Source organism: Diceros bicornis, chromosome 17 (assembly GCF_020826845.1).
Source record: "Diceros bicornis minor isolate mBicDic1 chromosome 17, mDicBic1.mat.cur, whole genome shotgun sequence".
NCBI classification, from domain to species: domain Eukaryota; kingdom Metazoa; phylum Chordata; class Mammalia; order Perissodactyla; family Rhinocerotidae; genus Diceros; species Diceros bicornis.
In genome coordinates this window covers 55,744,056-55,766,240 of record NC_080756.1, presented here as the reverse complement: position 1 = coordinate 55,766,240, position 22,185 = coordinate 55,744,056, and the positions used below count along the sequence as shown (strand labels likewise).

The 22,185-nt window shown below is 45.4% G+C and overlaps 1 protein-coding gene across 1 annotated transcript in view; it reads right to left on the bottom strand.

The window, feature by feature from the left end:
- The window catches only part of ANO2 (anoctamin 2), a 323,597-nt gene that overhangs the window by 263,862 nt on the left and 37,550 nt on the right, over positions 1-22,185 (bottom strand). The window contains exon 3 of the mRNA XM_058559006.1: positions 2,317-2,415. Within this exon, the coding sequence (XP_058414989.1) occupies positions 2,317-2,415 (99 nt within the window). The remainder of the gene's footprint in view (positions 1-2,316; positions 2,416-22,185) is intronic.

The following is a 22,185-nucleotide window of genomic DNA, read 5'->3' as shown; positions in this document are numbered from 1 at the left end:
AAGAAGGGAAGGAAGAGCACGAAAGTGAAAGAAGAAGGAGGAGAGCAAAGAAGAAAAAGAGGCAAAGAGGGGAGAGTAGAAGGATGCACACTTCTATGTCTCTAGATTTCTTGCTAAAAGGATCAGCCGGGAGGATAAAAGAAATAGCGTGGGCCTTAGAGTTTTGCTCACCTTCTTTCCAAGGATCAGCCAGCAGCGATAAAAACATAGGAAGCAAGGTACAAACAGAATGAGATTAAAAGAACACTAGATATTTAGATAAACCAGAGAACGTGGAAGAAATATATATGGAAGTTAGAAGGAAGACAGAAGAAAGAGAAGCGAAAGGGTTGGCCAAGTTAGGACACCACCAGAGGGAAGCAGAAGCTTCCATCCAAGGCTAAGACTTGGTCTTGTTGCCACAGGATTGGGAGAACATTAGTGGAGGAGGAGCAGAAGCTCATAACAAAGAGGACGCCTGCATTTGAGGACAGTGGTATTAGGAGTAAGAGATCTAAAACTAGGAGACAAAAAAACACAGCAGTGCAATTGAAGGAGAAAAGATCACAGTGTGGTGCTTGGGAAGCCAAGACACTCAGGCATGTGACCCCAAAACATCTACCTTTTATTGGCAAAATGTTTGTAGGTACTATTCATGTCTGTGTTTGTTCATTGTTTCATAATCATTTATCAACTGCCATGGAGGTATTATCCATCTTAACAAACCTATAAGAACAGAACCCACAGTCTTGATCCCTCTTGAGTAGGAGATTCATGTTGGCATCACACTTGATGGTATTTGATGAGTGATCTTAGATGGGAACAGTAGATCTGTGGGTAGTGAAGATGGTGTGAGCATAGCCAATGATGCTAATCAAGATGGTGTTGCTGACTGTAACAATGCTACTGATGGTGAAGACGGCGATGAGAAGGCAGGTGATAACAGTGGTGCTGCAGAAGGCAACAACTATGGAGTTCTGTGAATAATGGAGAGGGTGGAAATTATGGTACTGGGAGTTAGAATGATGAAGATGATCTCCTCAAAGCTAGATTACCATTTGTGAAATGACTCTATGGATGTGTGTGCGTGAGAGAGAGAGACAGACAGACAGACAGACAGAGACAGAGAGATCACCTATAGATCACCCATGGTTAAACTAGAGTTTGACCTAGATCATCTGCCCCAGGACTCTGCTAGAGACATCTCAAATGATCACAGTCAATAGCCATTCCTTGGCCCTAAAATGCCTAATTAAAAAAATGGTGAATCTGTAGATACCTTTCCTTTCTTTTTGGAGATATTTACTGGATTTTGCTTTACAAAAAGACTATCACCTAGGAATTCCCTGGGGAGATTTTTAAGTTATACATAGACCATACTGCCTGAAAAGGACCTCAAAAATCATCTAAACTGGGTGCCGGCCTGGTGGTGCAGCAGTTAAGTGCACGTGCTCTACTTCAGCGGCCCGGGGTTCGCAGGTTCGGATCCCAGGCGTGCACCAATGCACCGCTTGTCAAGCCATGCTGTGGCGGCGTCCCATCTAAAGTAGAGGAAGATGGGCACGGATGTTAGCCCGGGGCTGATCTTCCTCAGCAAAAAGAGGGGGATTGGCATCGGATGTTAGCTCAGGGCTGATCTTCCTCACACACACACACAAAAATCACCTAAACTGTGTAGCTTTCAACCCAGATGTGCATCAGAACCTCCTGTGGAATTTCTTTCACAATACTGATGCCAGAACCTCATTCCATACCAACCAACTGAATCAAAATCCCAGAGGTGAGACACTGGCATGGACATTTTGAAAACACTCCCCAGATGATTTTGATCAACTCGCCTGATTAAGAATTTTCTGTTCTACAGAAGAGACCAGGAAAACCCACCATCACACAATACTTCGTGGCAGAGTCGCAACAGGAATAGGTGTCTTCATGGCAAGTTTGGTGCTATTCTCCCCACACGCTGCTGACCCGATCAGCACGGCTTACTGTCTGCTCTCCTTGCTACATTCACTCTAAAGAAATGCCTGGCAGTGTTGGGACCCCCAAGAAGAGGGAGAAAAGACATACAACAGAGAAATCAAGAAGCTGGACCACGGCAACGTTTGGCTTCTCATGGAGCACATCCCAGGTGGAGCTCTGAGGTGAAAAGATCTCCCAAACCCAGCTCCTCTCCTCACCCCACATCTCTTCCCCATCCCACCTACATCATTGCCCCACACTTAGGGTCCTTGGGAGGCAGGAGGGATTTCAACTTCACAGAATGAACGTCCCACCCACCCCTGTTCCCATCCAGCCCTCAGGAAGCCCGCACACCCAAAAGAAACATGTTCATACTTTCTTGGTGGGAACTTTGATCTTCAAAAATTCTGCCTCTCTGGCCAGCACCTGCCACGGGGCGTGTATCCGGACGAAGATGGATCCCTGGCTTTTACTCTGTAAGGTACAAAAGAAGAAGAAATGGAAACACTTACAAGGACATAGTTTAAATTCCTGGCCCCCCAGATCTCCCAAACTAGAAGCCTGGACCTGCTGTTTCTTTAGTTTCTGGTTTTTGTTCTCTTTAAACTTCACCAGGGCCAGTCCCCTCCCGCCTATACCCCATTCACCACTCCTGTTCCAGAAATGCTCTCATCAAAAAACACAGGGTAGTGTTCCCAAAGTGTGGTCCCTGGAGGTTTAGTGGCTTCAGAGGAAAAGAAAAGTTAAAAACATTGTGTTCACAGATTTGAAATGTAAGCAACTATGATTTTCAGAAATCCCATTAGACTCTCAATAGCAGTTAGTCAGTTTACCTCTGCTACCATTCGGTGAATAGCCTAGAACTTGTCTACATTCACATATTTTCATTGCTTAGTTTGTATTCTTGTTCTACTATTTTGCTGTCATGGCCTCAAATCACAAAAGTGTTTCACCTAAGCCTAAAAGTAATGATATAAATAGTAATGATATAAATAATAATATAAATAGTATAACTCAGAATAATATCATAAGCACAAATCATGAACAGGGCTCCTGTGTCAATATAGAATATGAATCTATGTCCCAGGACAAGTGATTCCGTGAGTGCATTAATTTCACCCAAAAACGAAAAGTAAGAAAAGGAAATGTAGTGATGAGTATTTGAAAATTAGGTCTTATTGACTCAGCAATCCATTTGGCCCTGGTCGCAGTGTCTGTCACAAAAATTGGTCAGATTATGACATGAAGCCATCAGTTTCTTCTCATCTTCAAATAAAACCTCAAATTTTTTCATAATAAGCACATACAGATAAAAAAATATTTTTAATTAATTTTACCACTAAAGAAAGAAAGGAGACCAAAACAAGTAGGGAAAACAGGCAAAAGCCCCATTATTATTGAGAAGCTTCTAAAACTACCTGCAAAATTAATCACAAACATTGTGTCTACAGATAAAGTAGAACAAACTGACAGCAAAATTTCCTCATCAACTGAGTACTGGAAATCCCAAAAAAGCCATGCACTGCAGTGGAAAGGCACTGGTGTGCTGGCTAACATGCCATTTACATTAGGATGATGCCACTGAGGGGCGGACTGGGAATCGGTCCTACTGAGTGTGCTCGCAGCTTCTTGTTCTGTTCACCCCTTGACAACTCATGCTCCAGAAGAAAGGAAGTTTTCATTGGATTACTATGTATTTTGTGAAGCAGGATGCACAGACAACAGTACTGAGCAAAAGTGTCACTCCTCACATATAGGCAGTTGTCCCTTTTGAAAATCGTTCCCCAGCTTCGTTCACAAAGACCAGCTGGTGCTCAACAATACGCTCTCTGGTCATGGTTTAGTGTTGAAGATAATAGTGGGAGCCGTCCACACACAGCCTCTGACCGTCTGCCTTTCCAGAGTGCCGGGCAGAGAAGTAGGTGGCCAGCAGAAGACTGTGCTCCCCACTGAAGTGCACTGACTATGACGGTGCTCACATCCGCGTCTGAAATGATGAATAACCTAAGACATTTTATGATGCTCCTAATGCAAATGAAGACTATTTCTATGATTGTGAATGGTGGCTCCACAATAAATTCAGTAATTCAAACATCTGGAACCTACTCCCATTTCAAGAGTGAAATTTTATGATTTATGAATGAAAAGAATGAAGAATAAACCAGGATTTCACACGAAGATTGAGCTGTGGTATGAAAGTCTTGGATAGTCAAGAGTTTGCAAATACCCGAAAATAATAACAATAACCACAATCCACATTTACTGAGTTCATATCATGTGCCAGGACGGAGCTGGGTGGTTATGTGCTTTAGCTCATAGACTATGCACAGCCACTCTGTCAGGTGGGTACTATCACTATCTCTATTTTACAGTTGAGGAAACCAGGGCAGGGAAAACTTAAATAATTTGTCCAAAGTTACACAGATAGTGTGATAAACAAAAAAAAAGTATTTGAATCCAGGCAGTCTATGCTCTACTGGCAGTTTTCTTCTCTCATCAGAGACAGACATGACATGTTACTGAGCATAGTTGAAAACCACATCCAAGGGTTGCAACAGAACATAAAGATGTGCTTTTCAGACTAAAATCAAATCAAAAGATGCATACGGAATCTATGAGGCAGTCCCAAGGCGAAACACTCAACCTTCCAGCTTCCAAGTGAACATAGTTCTGACAAAACACTGGAGGGGCCTTCAGCAAGAAATTTCCCCAATTTCTCTGGCCATCTATGGTTGTGATTTCCAGGACTACTAGACAGAGTCATCAATCACTTGCTGCTATTTCTAACTGTAATTTAAGCTTTTCTAATTTAGTGAAAATAAAAAGTAAGAGAAGAAACCACCTGTGAAGCTGACCTGCAGCTCCAGCTCTCCATCATAGCCCCAGAAACAATGACTTTGGTGAAAGATGGCAAACAGTACCACCCCTCTCACTAAGAAGAAATCATGACTATTACTGATTTTAATATATTATGTTTTGTCTTTATTTTTCAATTATGATGAACCCTTTTTTTCTAACTTTAGAATGGGTGGCTCAAGTGTGCAACAAATGTCCGTTAAGTGGCTGCAGATGTTCAAAGAAAGGGTTGGGACGGCCAGGGTTAAATCCCATGGCCTTGGTGGCAGACTGCTAGGTGTCCCCTGACATCAATTCTCATTTTGTTCATTTTTTAACTAAGCATATGGCCATCCAGAATGAAAACTACATCTCCCCTGCAGTTAAGTGCAATGATAACACAATCTTTGGTCAGGAGGGTGTAGGTGGAAGTGTTGTGAAGTAGTTTCTGGCAACCCTTTTCAAAGGCAGTCTTCATCTTCTGAGCCTTTGGCCCCTTCATCTTCTTCCCTGCCCTTAATCTGCTGCCTGGAACATGGATACAAGCATCTTAGACCTTGATGTCAAAGTCAAGGCCAGAAACAGCAGAGTATCAGGAGAGAAGTGGGTCCTCGCCTCATAGAGTGTCATAACAGCCCTGGGCTCTCTCTGGGATTTTTATGTGAAAGATAAAATTCTACCTTGTTTAGTCATTATGATTTTAGAGGTTCTATGAGTTGCAGCCCAACCTTACACTAACTAATGCAAAATTGTTTCCCAATGTGGAGACATTAGTTCCCTCCAGCAAAGTATACTTCTCCTCCATTCTCCTCAAATGGAACTTGTTTTAAACGAAAATAAAAGCTGGAATGCAATTTTGTGGTGCTAACATCTAGTTATGTTCCTTTCATGCCGTGTAATATTGTTATCTTCTCATAAAAAGAAAATTATGCGAGCTGATGTGAAATATTAGCTAGTGTGACTAGCTATGTCTCCTGAAGAAAAAACAAATATTTGAAAACCCCTAAGCAGAACCATCACCAAATGTAGCTCTTTTTACTAACCCAGGAATCTAAAATTGGAGGTAAACATAGATCGAGCTTAAAAAAATAAGAGTCTCCTTGTTCTATAGGCCCAACTGACTTCCATTCTGCCCCGCACTTGAATTCTTTACAGCAAAGTTGGGGAATGGAAAGAGCATGGGTTTCAAATAAAAACAAATTCAGATTTGAAACCTGAATTTTACAGCTGTGGGATGTTGGGCAGGTTACTTAACCAAATGAGCCTCAGTTTCTTTATCTAAATAAGGAGGATGAGAAACACTGCAGGACTGTTGTGAGGATTAGAAATAAGGTATGTAAGGTCCCTGCTATAGTGCCTGGAACCGGGGCCGCTCAATAGATGTCAGCCATTACTATGGGGATTAGCTCTACACAACTAAAATGACAGCTTCATGACTGCAGTGTCAAAACACATACATACCCAGTTGGTTCTGTTTGGATCCTGCGACCAATTTCTAAAAATTGGTAACCATAGCTCAGAAAGTAACTGGTGACCTTTGGTCAACAGAATTTAAACATAGTTCAGTTTTGAGAGAATAATTCAATACACTTAAGTGTCATTTATGAGTCGTTTTCTCACGCCAGCAGCTAAAGTTATTCAAGTTTCTACCTGATCAGGAATTTTACAAAGACTTTGCAGGAGAGCTTCTCCATTCCTATCAGCAGCCTCAATCCTCACTGCATTTGCAGATCACTGCTCCCTTTCCTAGACACCTAATGTATCCGCACAAACTCATTCTAGTGCTCATAAAACACAACTAAATTGAACTAGAACTGGATATATCTGGAACCTCTCTGCCTTCTAGACTTATACAGGTGGTGTATAAGGAGAAGAATCAGGGACACTCTGGAAAGTAAAAGAGACTTCAAATGTAAGTCTTTGGTAACTTTACTCACCAAGCATCAGACTTCCGTGGCCCCATTCAACATCCCCATGCTGATAGCTCAAAGCAGAGCCAGCTGATGGGCACAGTGAATTTCAGAAGAGTGAACTGATTTGGCCAAAGGACTCTGGAGTTAGAGAGACCTCCAAGGACACCTACCATCTTTCTCAAGTAACAAATGAAGACCTGGAGCTCAGGAGGCTAAGTTGCTTGGACATGGACATATGGCTAGTTAGTAGCAGAGCCAGGCATGGAATCCAGATCTCCTCATGCCAGGGCCCATCCCATACTGCCTATGAGGGACAGCATCACAGGTCCCTGAGAGCTCCCAATCCGTCTGAGGGCAATCCTGTAGCTCCTCCCTTCACAAGAGATTTGGCAGAAGAGGGATGGAGGAATGAAGCTGGGAGGGGGGGAACTGCACTCCCAGCCCCCTTCACCAGTGCTCCAGCCACTGCTCAAGGCCCTCAGCAGGGACCAGAGGCCTGTGTACTGCTGGTGAGATTATCCATATTGTTTATGTCTCATTGTTATCCAAAGATTGCATGTGGCTTCGCAAGACCACGTCCTCCCTCTAGAGACAAGAGTGAATGGGAGGCAGCCCCAGCCAAACACTGGAAACTGATACTCCACAAACCTCCTTCCCACACAGTCCTGCCAAGCCACCTCAACACTGACCCCAGACGCCTGCATGTACTCTGGTCCCGGGCCCTGCTGTGAGCCGAGAACATCAGCTGCAGTACATTGTGGCCCAGGAACGGGACTGCCAGAGGAAGGGTGGGGAGATGAGCATGTATACAATGGAAGAGCAGAGGGGGAATAGACTCCTCTAAGATATCACCAACCTAGGTCATCTTGGATCAGCAGGGACCAAAGGCATGTGGTCACAGTGAGGGTGAGAGAAACCCCCAGGGACTCCTACATTCTCAGACCATAATGGTTGATGTGCACACAGCTAGAGGAGTTATACCAGGTGATGCTGAGACTGTAGCCAGGGCAGCCATCATCACAGACTAAGGAGGAGTGCACACAGCTAGAGGAGTTATACCAGGTGATGCTGAGACTGTAGCCAGGGCAGCCATCATCACAGACTAAGGAGGAGTGTGGGGTGTAGCATTGAGACTTTTGAAATAACAGCAGGAAATAAGATGGTCTTCACAATTGCTCCATTTGAGAAATACCATGGTCTATACCTGTGTCATCGTTAAGACCAAAGTCTTAACTTCCCTTCTGTTATCAGGAACTTCAAACCTATGACCAGGGAGCAGGCTCTGCCTGGACCTCCAAGCAACAGAGTGACTTGGAATTAAGCACAGGGAAGAACATCCTGACTGAAGAAGGAAAGATGAAAACTTGCTTTTCTGGGAGGCCCTGGAAGAGTTGCAAGGGAATCTCCTCTCCAAACCAACCCTCTCCAGGCCAAGGCGAGGATGGCTCAAGATCAGCAAAGGCAGAGAGGAAGACTAAATGCCCACTGCACCCTGTCCCAGAGACTCAACAAATACCAGCAGCATGACGCCTCTTATAGAAAAGGCTTCACCTAGTCCCCAGCCAAAGACTGGGGACAACCTAGCCAGAATCTTATAGAAATGAAAACTCAGCCAATCTTGTACTTTTTTCAAAGCAAACAGCCATTGCCAAAAGTTCCTGGAAGGGGAGGGCATTCTTGGTGTGAGGATCTCTTGGGTCAGCTACCAAAATGGACAGGCACTCAGAGGAGATGATCTCTGGACCTGCTACCATAGTTTCTACTCTGTGCATTGCACATCACTGCACTCCAGACAGGAGTCATCCAGAAAACGCTGCTCAAAGCCCATGTGAAGATGAAGTAGAACCCAAGAAAACTGAGTCAGACCTTCTTACACACCAAGGGCAGAGAGAACCTGCTTCCCACCTAATCCCTGAGCTACAGAGGCCCCCAAGGGCAGCACAGCACCCTAGGAGTACCATGTAGTGAGTCAGCAATAGAGTGGGATTAAGTGTTCTCTGGGTTTCATTCCACTACAAAAATCCCATAGAAGAAATGGGGGAAAATCTTCACCATGTAGGATAGGTCATTGGAAGGCCATGGGTAGTAGGGCCTAAGGACCCAGTCTTGGGCCGCAGCTCTGTCACTTACCAGCTGCACCATTTTTGACAAGTCACCAAAGCTCTTGAAACTCACAGGCAATGTTAAAATAATTGTAAGGATTAATAATAATACCACCTGGAGGAAAGAAGGATGGACTGTACAAAGGGACACATGAAATCTTTTGGGGGTAGTAGCTATGTTCATTATCTTGATTATGATGATGGCTTCACGGTGTGTACATATGTCAAAACTCAACAGATCACTTTAAATATGTGCATTTTATTATACATCAATTATACCTCAATTAGGCTAGAGCAAAAGATATGCAAAAATGAAAAACAAGGCCACATTTCTCACAATTTTTTTGTTGTTTTGAAAACTATCATTATTTTTCATTAAAATATGTTATTGTGTGAAATAAACATTTTATTTATTTAATATGTTATATATTGTTAGTTTTTAATTAATAAATAAACATTCAAAAGTTAATAATGAGTCCATGCTATCCCAGAATCGAATTAGATTATAGACGCGAAAGTGTTTTGCAAACTATAAAGTATGTATAAAAGGATTTTTTTAAGAGCAAGTTCATGGGCAGCCAATGCCAAATCCCTGCCTTGGTACTCAAAATGTAGAACATGCCCCTGCCCCTTGGATCACAGAACACATGCCCTTGACCTCTATGGGGATCCTACCACGCCTCTTGGATCCCACCTGAGAGAAATCATAGCTGAGCCCTCCGTGGCAATAGCTCCTGGCATGTACCTGCTCACCACCAAGTGAGGTTAAAGACAGAAGAGAGTGTTTCTCCTGGGAATTTACAATGCAGGAGGTAACAGGCCGAACAGAACCCAGAAGCTAGAGACCAAATTTCTACCATAAAAAAGGATGAAAATTCATGCGCCCTGAAGACATTGGCAGAAAGGACAGGGCCTCTGCAAAACTAAGGAAGGCTGGGAGGCTGACAACCCAGGCTCCATGCATACAGGCCCAGCCCCAAACAGAGGGGAAAAGGTCATAGATAAACCATGAGGAAAGACTAGAGGAAAATGCTGCCCTTTCCTTTTCATCACAGTATAACTATTTTGGACAGGCGACACCCCACAAGTGGAATCAGATGCTGCAGAATGCTAACTCTCAGCAACGTGTGCTTCTCATTAGCCCCCACCAGGACACTGCAAGCATTTCATTGCCCAGGGGAATGGAACGCAGATGCAGAGTGGTGGGCAAAGGGTGGCTGATAGTTGGGTGGTTGACAGTTACTCAAAGCAAGGATGATCAATAGGTCCTGGTTGGACTAGGTCAGTCCCAGTTTACGTCCCTTGCCTCATCATCCCATCCAGTTTAGCATTTTAGCTATAGCAAAAATGTCCCAGGTTGGACAATAAATCACAGGGTCACCCTATGGATCAGCAATGAGTACCACTAAATTCAATAGCCCTAATACCTTTGGACAGGAATGCCCAGTATCTCCTTCCTGACCTTCATTCCTTTGGCCTATATGATAAATGTCCCACACAGAGAGAAGCATTTCCAGGCACTTGAAAGCTCATCACATTACCTCTAAGAGTACCCCTACCTCTGATATCCCTCGTAACTCAAAACTTATGTGATCCTTTGATTTTGATACTTTTCTTCCCTCTTCAAGACACTTCTACAAAACCTTCATACTATTAGTAATTAACTCCCCTCCCTCCCAAAGGTGTGCTCTTGTCTTCTCTTAGTGGTGACTCACCTCTCCCCTAAGGAATAGCTCCACTATTTCCTATGATTTAGTCATCTCAACATATTTCAAGTCGACAAGTATTTATTGGGCAACAACCACATGCTCAGCAATGTGCTAAGAGTGAAGGGCATACAGAAAAAATATAAGCCATCATACCATCATATGGCTTTCAGTCTCTTTGGAAACCAGATAAATGATATCTAATACACCAGACAGATGAATAACATCATCACTGGAATGACTAATGTCCAAATGGACAGGATGATTAGTGAATGCTTATTTGTTTGTTGTCTCCCTTTCACTCATCAATAATTGCCAGATTTTGCTCTGAGAGAAACACTCCTCCTGGATCTCAGCCATATGTTTTCAGTATAATTGACCCCACCACCAACTCCAGGGATAGGCCCTATTAGCCTGAGCCAATCAGCATATTCATCCCCTAGGCCACAACAATTGGTTCTGGAATATGTTTGTAACGCAATCAGAACCAAGAAGATGCGAGGAAATGTTGGCTAGAGTTTCCAAAGAAAGCAGTTTCCTCTTTCTGCCAGAACTCTGGGGAGAATAGTGGCAGTCAATTTGTTCCATAAAGGGAAGGCCTGGGTCAGCCAAGGGACCAGTGAGCAAACAAAGGATGAAGTGGAACCTGCAGACACTTGAGCAGAAAGATGTAGAAATAGGAGGTCTTTGGAAACATCATTTGAGCTGCTGGATCAAGCCTCACCAGACCTACTTATGGCCTTCCTAATTACATGAGCTTAAAAACACCCTTTGCTGTTTAAGCCAGTTTGAGTTGGGTTTTCTATCAATGCAACCAAGGGTTCTCACTGATATAAGAAACCCATGGAAGAGCTGACTCTGGGCCAGATGAGCCAGACAGGATGCCATGAAGGAGAGGGTAGTTGAGTTGTACTTTGAACAACGTATGATGGTATTTACACGTGGAAAAAGGCTTGTGAGTGGCACAGAAGAGAAGGAATGGGATAAGCAAAGGTATAAGGAGGAATGAGTGCAGCGTGTGGAGACCAGACTGCCTGAAGCAAGGTGGTAGCTGGGAAGCCAGAAGTGGCCTGTGCTGGCCAAACTGCCTACCATGTTGCTGTTGCTCATGAACTTCACAACAGTGGTCTTGATGGATCAACCCTGTACGTTCACCCAGATTCATTACATCTTCAACAGGATAAAGAATGATGAGAGTCCCCCTATCAGGGAACCCTGAGAGAATGCCTTCCTCTTTTCTCAATGGACCTGAAGGTGGGAACTTCTTCCCATTCTCCAGTGAGACCAAGAAATGCAATAGAAGGGCAGTGACTGTCCATCTGCTCTGGGGTTGGTCTAGGCTGTGGTCAACCTAAAGAATAAAAGAGCAAGCCTCCCATGTGCCACTGTGACCTTCTGCAGGTCAGAGGAGGCAGGTTTCTTGAAGGCAGGGCTCTGGCTCTTCCTCGTAGGGGTCAATAATCCTTCATAATAGATATTATATAGGGAGGAGGGGTAGACTTCGAACATGTACAAAGAAGCTATAAAATCTTCTATAACACTAGTTACAAGCTTTCTTCAGCTAAAGAACCCTGTCTTCAAACCAAATATTTCAAGGGGCTACTCTAGTTGAACTTTGGAGAAACAGAGCTTCACCCACTCAGCCCCCTTTGGGCCTGAGATGGGCTTTGTATCACCTTTATACAAACCACAAGAGCTGTACCCTTCCTCTTGGAAATGGGTGGGAGCTTTTAATTGTCACAATGACTAGGGAGCACCACTACCATTTAGTGGAGGGAGGCAAGAGTGCCAATCATGCTTCTATGTACTGGAAAGTCCTACACAAGGGAAAATTATCCTTCTTGAAATATACAGTGCTCTGTCAAGAATCATCGCCTAGGGCTCAAGGAGCTGAAGTTGCAAACCACTGTGCTGTTCACAGATCTATCAGATCTGACTTAAAAGCCAGTGTCAGCAATTATCACACCAGTCCCCTACCCCTACCCCACCAGACTCAGACTTGAGAGATATTAAGGTGGAGCTTAAAGAAATTGGTTAAGAATAAAGGCTATTAAATTAGCTAAAAGCTAGATCATGGATCTGATATTGATGAGCTGATCAGGGACCTCAGGAAGAGACACACCACTATAATGATGAAAAAGAATAGAGAAGTTGATTATTTTGCTGGCTTCCAAAAAATATCCAGAACTAGCCCATCTGCCAAGGGTGCTATGAAAATAATCTATTAGCCTTGAAGTTTCAGGGGCCAGGGTCTCTGAAGTAGATGGGGGTCTCTGAGGAGCAGGGTGCATTAAAGAAAGAGCTCAGAGAGACCGAGCTTAATATCCCAGCTCTGCCATTTACCCACTGTGTGACCATGGGTACGTTATGTAGTCTCTGAGACTCAGGCTCCTTTTTGGTAAAACAGAAAAATAATGCTCTGGAAGCAACAGTGACCTCACAGAGTGCTTGTGAAGATCAGCAATAATACCAGAAAGGCATCTAGCACAAAGCCTGGCACATTATAGGTGCCCAATGCTAATAACAATTGGATTCTGCAGATGGTGTCTCCTGGCCAGAGGAATTTGAATTGAAGGGGTTTCTGCAATCCAGTTTCCAGATCCTCCCTTTTTTCCCAGAAAAAGCTGGCTCTTGGGGCATTCTTTTCCCCTATATGAGGCGACAGCCCAGTTTCAAACATGTCCCCTCTATGCAGCCAAAACAGGCTTTTCCACAGCCATGACCCTGCACACACGCACGGCTGTTGAGCTGGCCCTGCCTGAGACCACCCACCCCTCGCCATGGCCCGCATTCTGGAAGAAAAAGGGTCATCAACCATGCTAATTAAATCTGCAGATGATAACAAACTGGGCGGTGCTGCAAACAGCACCAGAGAGGATGGGGAAATAAATGAGAAGGGGCTTGGGGAGTTTAGAAAATATGGGACAGGAAATAACAAAATGAGATTCAATGCAGAAGAACGCAAGTAATTCCAACTGGGAGGAATAATCAGAAACATAGACACTGGGGTGGAGGGAGAGGGAAGCTGGAAAAAACCTGAGGAGATGAAGGCTTGGGGTGGGGTGGGTGACAGGTGGCAAGTGAGAGAATGGGTAGCAAGAGGTGAGCAACAGGAGGGGTCAGAAGCCTAGAGGTGAGACCAGTGGAGAATGTGCTGGCCATGGCTGAGCTGGCGGCCCAGGTCCATCTGCAGGGCCATGAGCATTCTCCAAGGCTTACTTCTGAAGGTGGTCCTCCATGCATGGTCTGGCTCAAGCCACACGTTCTCCAAGAAGTCCTTGCAGACTCCTAAAGTGAGTGTTCCCAGTCTCCTTACTTGTCACTCATCTGTGACACGCAGCACCATGTCTTCCTGCGGGCATCTTTCCATGTCTGACTCCCTTATATCCAGGGGGGCAAAGCCCCAGCTCTGCAGCTCACTGGGTTCTTCCTAGCATCACCGCAGTGCCAAGCCCATGGTAGGTTTTGAACAAAAAGGAGGGTCAACATCGTCTCAAACCACAGACAAAGAGAACAATGTCTCTCCCAATCCCTCATGGGTCAAGATCATTTCTGAGGCTTCTCCATCTTTGACTCTAGGCCCTCGATGCTGGTGCAATGCCAGGTGCACGGTGGCCCTGAATCAAGCACAGGTTGTCTGTTTAACCCTTATTCTGGCCAGAACACGAACCAGAGGTCGCTCAGGGTCCAGGGGAAAAGAGAATACATAATGAGTCTGGGGAACACGACGAGGCATGTGCCCTCTTCAGGTGACAATGACTCTTCTGATTTAGCCACGATGCAAGGAGCAGTCTTCCTGAGGCACCTTTCAGCTGAAAACTTCATAATCAATAATCATAATCAATAACAATCGGGAGAAGACGGTATAAATCATTCTCAGGGAACCTGAGTAAGGCTCGCTGGCCCTAGAGAGAAATCTAACTGCTGCTGGGGCCACTGTCAAGTCAAATGCCTATGAAGACAGGCAGGAGCCCCTCATAAATCCAAGAATACCATAGTTCTCACTAAACGTGGGTGTTTTAAGGGATACAGGAAATAACAAAAACTTGCTTCAAAGCTCAGCCTACTGTGGCATCAGAGACAAATAGGAGGGGAAAGCAAAAAGCCAGATGTGCTGAAAAATCCCCCTCAGCGAGGCAGACAGACGAAGGTGTTTCCAGAGTGCCTTCTGTGTGTGGCAGGTTCATTATGTCCCAAGCCAACAGGATACCCCAGTATTCTGAGAGGCCTCTGGAGAAAGGAGGCGTACAGTCTTTCCTGTTCATCTGGACCCACACTATTCCAGCATTGCTCGGCCTTCTAGGGCAGTGGGAGAGACAAGGGACAAGTTACTGAGACACAGAGACCCAGGTCCTGGGGCCAGTTCTGCACTTCCCACCTGTGGTACCTTAGGAATGTCACACCTGAGCCTCCCTGGGCCTCTGCTTTCTGCCTACCTGTAAAACGATAGAGCTGAACTCAAGAGGTCCCATCCCTCTGAAAGACCCTTTGACTTCATGAAGGGTGGGAATTCTCTTAGCACTTCAGCCTGAAGAAGTAGTCCCTCAGTCATTCTACCGCGAATGTAATTCGATGGGCTACAAAGCTCCCAGCCCCCTGGAAAACCCGGGAGTGACTTACAGCACAGAGTCACAGAGACTTTCATCACCTAGATAGAACTGTATTTCTTCTTGTCTTCTTTCCCCAATGCTTCCACCCCTGTTCTCGTATTCTAAAACTTGGAAAATAAAAAGGTCCCACTCAGGATGAGGCACCTCTCCTGGATGAGAAATGCAGCAGACACCAGCCAGCAAGAGTATTTATTGAACTCCAGTACTTATCCTAACCAAGGCAGCCTCATGCAGTTGTGCAGGTCATGCATTGCACAAAGATGTTACATTAAGAGGGCACCAACCCTAGAGGACACACCTCAGAGTTATATAATTACTATGACAGTTTTCTGACAAACGGCAGTAAAGTGTCTTGATCTAACAAAATCATCATATTAAGACGATTTTCATAAAATGGAAGTAAAGCATCTTGAGGAAAAGAGACCTTTTTCTAATTGGCATAAAGATACTCTCTGGGCTAGCTGTGGCCCCAATCTTAACCCTGGATGCTGACCCGCAGGAAATCGGCCCGAGAAAGAGGACAGCAGTACTTGGTGTCTCTCCACTTGTACTGCCCGAAGGCAAAACCTGCTCTCAAGAATATAATCTGAAAAACTCATCTAACGGGTTGTAAATGACTAGTAGGCCAAAGCAGAACCTCTCCTGGGGATATCTATATGTTTTAAAGGATCAAAAAAAATAACGATTTCTTAGGGGCCGACCCCATGGCGTAGCAGTTAAGTTCAGTGCATTCCGCTTCGGAGGCCCAGGTTCGCGGGTTCGGATCCCAGCACAGATCTATACCACTCGTCAGCCACTCTTTAGCAGTGACCCACATATAAAGTAGAGGATGATTGGCACAGATGTTAGCTCAGTGCTAATTTTCCTCAAGTCAAAAAAAAAAAAAAAAAACAAGGGAGATTGGCAATAGATGTTAGCTCGCAGCTAATCTTCAGAAAAAAATGATAATAATAATAATAATTTCTTAAAGAGTGATCTCTGTTTTGTTCATCAAGCACCTAGGCAACTAACACAGTACCCAGAGTAGAGTAAGCACTGCAAAACAGTTCACCGGAATAAATGGAACCAATGGGGGAATTTCAGAAACCTACCAGTGGGTGGTGGAAGAATCCAGGTCTTCTAAAGTCCTAGCCCACAAGGAGACACACTCCGGCCCTGGCTGTAAAGCCCAACGTATCCCACTTAGAATCCTCCACAGGCCATGCACACAGGACACGCTCGGGAAGCTTCATGAATGTTTCTGAGACCAGAGAAAGCTGGAGATGTACAATCTTCTAAGCTCGTTTTAGTCGTCAGAGAAGCAATCCAGAAGCTAGGCCCAGGATGTCAGCCAGCTTTAACCACGTCCAGGTCAATGAGATAGGAGTAAAATATGTTTTCCGTTCTCCCTCTCCTGGTACCCAGCTATTTCTGAGAGCTCTTCATAGCAACCTCCACCTGCCTCTGTCTTGCTCTGAGGGCCTGTGCCCTGGGAACTCCCTCATCCTGGCTTATCTGTCATTTAATCCACAACTTTTCCAGCTAAGGGAGGCCCTGGGCTCTCCTCAAGAAGCTCGTAGTCTATCTGAGGTTCCCTCACTGGGGGACTACCAAGTGACTAGTTTTTCAGTCTACGACAAGGCAACCCTTTGGGCACTGAATGCCCGAGGCTGATGAAGATCCGATCGCAGCCAGCTGAACCATGACAGGGCCCTTGAATGCTTTATCCCTCTAATGACTCACAGCAGACATCCAGGCCTCCCAGGAGGTGGAGGGGGGAGAGGATGAATGTCCAGGAGTCTTTCTAAAGAGGCTTAAATCACGCCACCTAAGTAATGGCAGCACAACTGTGTGAATATACTAAAAACCACTGAGGTGTGCACTTCCAAAGTGTAGATTTTATGGTATAAGAGCTATATCTCAATTTTTTTTAAATCATGCTACCTAGACTTCCATTTCTGCCCACAAAGAGGGCCAGCCCTGTCAGAGCTCTGGACAATCTTCCTAAATAGTCCTTTTCCCAAGAAAAAGATATGCCCACGGTCCTGGGAGGAGGCACGGTATAATGAAAAGAAACAGGCTCCAGAACCCGAGAGCCCTACAATTCCGTCTGCACAGACTTAATCGCTCTGAGCCCTGGTGCACAGAATGGAGGAAACGACAGCCTTCACTGGACCGTTGTGAAGAGTCGATGTGAAGAGGTGTAGGAGCACCGTCCACGGCTGTGCACGTGGACAGTGCACATATTGGTTATCTCCTTCCGTGACAGGGTACTGTTTGCACTGCGGCTTTTTCCCTCAATATTTGGTCACCTGGGCTGGACAGCAAGGCTACTACAAGTGGCCAATTTCTATACTGCTGTAAATAATAAGACCAGCTAGAAGGGATGAAAGAAAAGGGAGAGGACTGAGGAATTTATAGGCCCTGCCAGGGTCAGAACTGCATAATTTTTGCCTAAAAGTGCCTAAAGCAACTCTCTTTTTTTTTTCTCTCTCTCTCTCTCTCTCTCACGACACCTGGTGTCCCTGTGCTCCTGAATTTTGGCCCTTGTTCTCTGGCTCTACCACTGGGCCGGCTAAGCTGCTGACTCTGGACAACTTTTGGGTTGCTGTGGAGATGACCAGCAAGTCTGGGACTCCACGGGCAAATACTGTCCGACTCGCTTTGTACCATGTGCCTGCTGCATTCTCCTGCCTGTGGACACCCCTGACCGTCCCTGCCTCTCTGGAGTGATTGGGCTGGGCCCATCCAGCATGCTGGGGGAAGCCAAGGAGAGACTGCTCAAAGACTGAAGGAGGCTGAGAGGAGTATGTCCTGTCGACTAGGGATGGGCTGAGCTGGAGCGTCGTCCCTGGCTGCTCTTCTAGCCTTTCCGTCAACACATCAGGACAAATGAGGTGTTTCTGTCAATCGCCTAAGATGCATGGCATCCCGACTGAATCCTCCCTGAGCTGATGGGACTGCTTGGGAGACATTCAGCAGTTAAAGAAGCTCCTTGTTCAGGGGTGGTGAAGCGTTTTGGAGGAAAGTCTCTGCAGGTGGCCAGAGTGTATGCGACAAACTTCACGGGGAGCTGCAAAGCCGGTTGGGGCTCAGTGACAGCTTCGCAGCCTTCTCGAGGTGCCTTTCAGCTACAGTGACACCAGCCATCGCTGTGGAGAGGTAACACTGCCCTACCCACCTCCAACCAAGGGACACCCATGGAAGCCCACACATCCCGCCTGCATGATCAGGAAGACAGGGATAGAGACCTCAATGCTCAGTGCTTTCACACGTCCAGAGGGTCCCCAAAATGAACAAGGAGGGACTCAGAGAGGAACCAGTCACAGACCCTGCCTTCAAGTAGCCTACAAGAGGCTAGGAAAAAAGACTAAGAGTCTGGGGGCTGCAGAAAATTTAAAAGAGCGGGGCTGCTGGGAAGGAGCTTGGCTTCCCAGAACTTTTCCCTAAAGAGAGAGGTCATGGGGTCAGGGTCCCAGGGCTCAGTTCACAAGCGAGGAAGAGAGCAGGACTTCCACCTGATCTGCCATTTGCTAGCTGCACAAGCTCAGATAGGTCACCTCCCTTCCCTCTCTTCTCTTCACTTGTGCAGTGGAGGGTGGGGTGAGACGATCTGTGAGGACACTCCCACCTCCAGAGTTGTGAGCTTCTTCGACGCTTCGCACTGAGTCCACGCAGCCCCAGTTATCACAGCCTCCTATCCTGGCTGGGCCCCTGGCCTTGGCCTCTCTCTCAGCCCTTTCATTCACCTGTGAAAGTGTGCTTAGGGGTGCGCTGCTCCCTCCCAGCCCCTCGTGCCTGGTGTTCACCTGCCATGTTTTCTGACATCTCGCTTCCCAGCAAAACCTTACACATGTCTCCAAAGCTTTCCCCTAGCTGGCTCTTCCATTCATCTTTCTCGGAATTCTCTGTGTTAGTTGCATCCAGAAAGCCCCTAAGAAAAGGATCTATGTCTATTTTTTATTCAGGACTCTCCCTTGCTAACCCATTAACCAGGACAGGGGTCAGCAAACGTTTTCTGTAAAAGGGCACTTGGGAAATATTTTAGGCTTTGCTGGCCACATGGTCTCTGTCACAGCTCCTCAACTCTGCTGCTGAAGTGCAAAAGCCATTGTAGAGAAAACATAAATAAAGGAGAGTAGCTGAATTCCAGTATAATTTTATTTACCAAAAGAGGTGGGGAGGGCTGGCCCAGTGGCATAGTGGTTAAGTTCGTGCACTGCCCATCTGGCAGCCCAGGGTTTGCAGGTTCAGATCCCGGGCACAGACCTATGCATCGCTTGCAAGCCATGCTGTGGTGGCATCCCATATACAAAATAAAGGAAGATGGGCATGGATGTTAGCCCAGGGCCAATCTTCCTTAGCAAAAAAGAGGAGGATTAGCAACAGGTGTTAGCTCAGGGCTAATCTTCCTTGCCAAAAAAAAAAAAAAAAAAGATGTGGTGGGCTACATTTGGCTTCCAGGCCATAGTTTGTCAGCCTTTGATCTAGGGCAGGCCTTACTATGGACACACCTGCACCTGCCCTTCTCTTACTGTGACTGCTTACATATCTGTCTGCTATACCAGACTGTGAGCTTCTTGAAGGCTGGCTCTGCATTTTATCTCCTGAAGCCCAGTCTAAAACTGCGCCTTGCGTGTAGCAGATGTCCAGTCAATGCTTGTCCTTTAATGCTCTATCTGATGGTGCATGTTTCACATCTCATGACCTAGGGAGCTATCACTAGGACAGACCAAGAGATATCAAGAGGCAGACAAGCCCCAGCAGGAGGATGGTGCAGGGCTGAAACCCAGCCACACAAGTTTGTAATGTACCTGCCAGAGAATGCAGGGGAAGGCAAACTGGCCTGCTGGCCTCAGCACTGCTCTTGGAGGAACTCCATTCTGGTACATCAAAGGGCACATCTCCTGATCAAAAGTTTGGACCAGACACTCTACCTCCTGGATCTATTCCTCTACCCCTCCCACGCTAACTATCCCTGACTGATAGCCCGCCAGGAACTGGGATCAACCGTGGAAGGCAGACATCTGCAAGAGCTTCCAGTCCCTTTCATCTGAACCTGTAGCAGATGCCTAATATCTGCCGCTAACACGTTCTTACGTTGCACAGGTAAAAGAGAGCATCCAAACACATCAGGCCACTTGACTCATGATACCCTGGTGATTATGTGTGATGATCCCCATTCTACAGACGAGCAGATGAGCTCAGACAGGCTACGCCTTGCTCAAAATCACTGCAGGGAGCAGGAGAACCGGGCCTAATGCTTCGTCATGATGTGGCCACCATAAAAAGCCAATGTGACCTAGGCCACAACTAGAATGAGAGAGAGGAAGACTCCCCTCTATTCTCACTGATGCATTTTAAGGGGGCAGATGAATAAAAGCTCATTCAGAGCAGAGAAATGAGAAACGTAAAAGAACTCAAGGCCACATCCTATGAAAAATGAATGAAGGTGTTTAACTGACTAGAGAGAAGTCCAGCGCAGGGGTGGGGGTGAGGCATCCTGGTATCTGGTTTGGCCAAGGCCAGAGCCAGCTGAGGAGGCAGTAAGTGTCCCTCTTAGTCCACTGTCTGCCATGGCCCAAACCAGTCAGAATCATGTTCTAAAATATGATTAGGTTCTTGGAGCATTATTTTAATTATTTCACCTGTCTTTTGGAATGACAGTAAATAAACATTCCTTCATCAATTTCCATTTTAAAGTAAAGAGCAAATGGTTATTATAAGGTTGAATAGTGTCCCTCCAAACTTCATGTCCATGTGGAACTTCAAAATGTGACCTCATTTGGAAATAGGGGTGCTGCAGATATAATCAATTAAGAAGTCATACTGGATTAGGGTGGGCCCTAAATACAATGACTGGTGTCCTTATAATAAGAGGAAAGGACGCACAGAGAAGAAGCCAAGTGAAGACAGAGGCAGAGATTGGAGTGATGCAGCCACAAGCCAAGGAACGCCACAGACTGCTGGCAACCACCAGAAGCTAGGAGAAAGCCGTGGGACAATTCTCCTTTAGAGCCTCCAGAAGTTACCAACCCTGCTGACACCTAGATTTTGGACTTCTGGGCTCCAGCACTGTGAGAGAATAAATTTCTGTTATTTTCAGCCAACATGTTTGAGGTAATACTTTACAGCAGCCTTAGAAAACAAATACAATTGTTAACTTAGAACCATTATTAGACTGAGCATTTTCCAGAAAGGCAGGATAGTATGGCAGTTAAGAAGATGTAACATGAAGCAAGACTCCCTGAGTTCAAATCCCCAGCCAACCATTCACCAGTTGTGTGAAGTATCTACCTCATTAGATTGTGGTAAGGATTCAATGCATTGATACATGTAAAGCACTAAGGACAGAGTCTGTACCAAGAAGCGGACATGATAAATTCTAGCTATTACTATAAGCTACAGTAGACCAGAGAGGCTGGGTTTTGTATTTTACTACAATCACTACTGCAAGAGTGGACAGTTATTATGACTCTCTACTTATTAAGTGTAAATCTGTACCAACCAGATTATATTTGATGTATTTTCCCTCTAATTCTTACAGTAATACTTCGTCACTTCATAGACGAAGAAATTGAGGCTCAGAAAGATTGAGCAACTTGTTCCATTACACAGTAAGTAAGAACACAGGATCACACAGTAAGAACTGATGTCATCAAGATTCACATTCAGGTCTGTCTGACTTTCACACCTTTCCATAATATCATGCTGTCCCCTTAGGCAGAGATCAATTCTGTTCCCCCACTGCACTACCAGCCCTAGCAAAATGCCTGGATAATAGTAAGTGTGCCTTGAACATTTGATGAAGTTATTGATTCACTAATTATAAGATGAATGCCCTGGATATTAGCATTAGTGACTTGCTCTTAAGTTTGGTCCACACAGCATAGACACATGTACACAACCCCAACAAACCTAGACAGAGATCCCTAAATGAGCCAACAGATTTATGGGAACATTGCATTCCTATATAAATCCTATGTAAATTCCTATATAAATCCTATATAAACCCCACAATGGTTTATATAGCATCCTATGTGGACACACAAACTTGCTGGAAATGGTGTATTTTGTTACTTAGAGAAGCCAGGGAAGG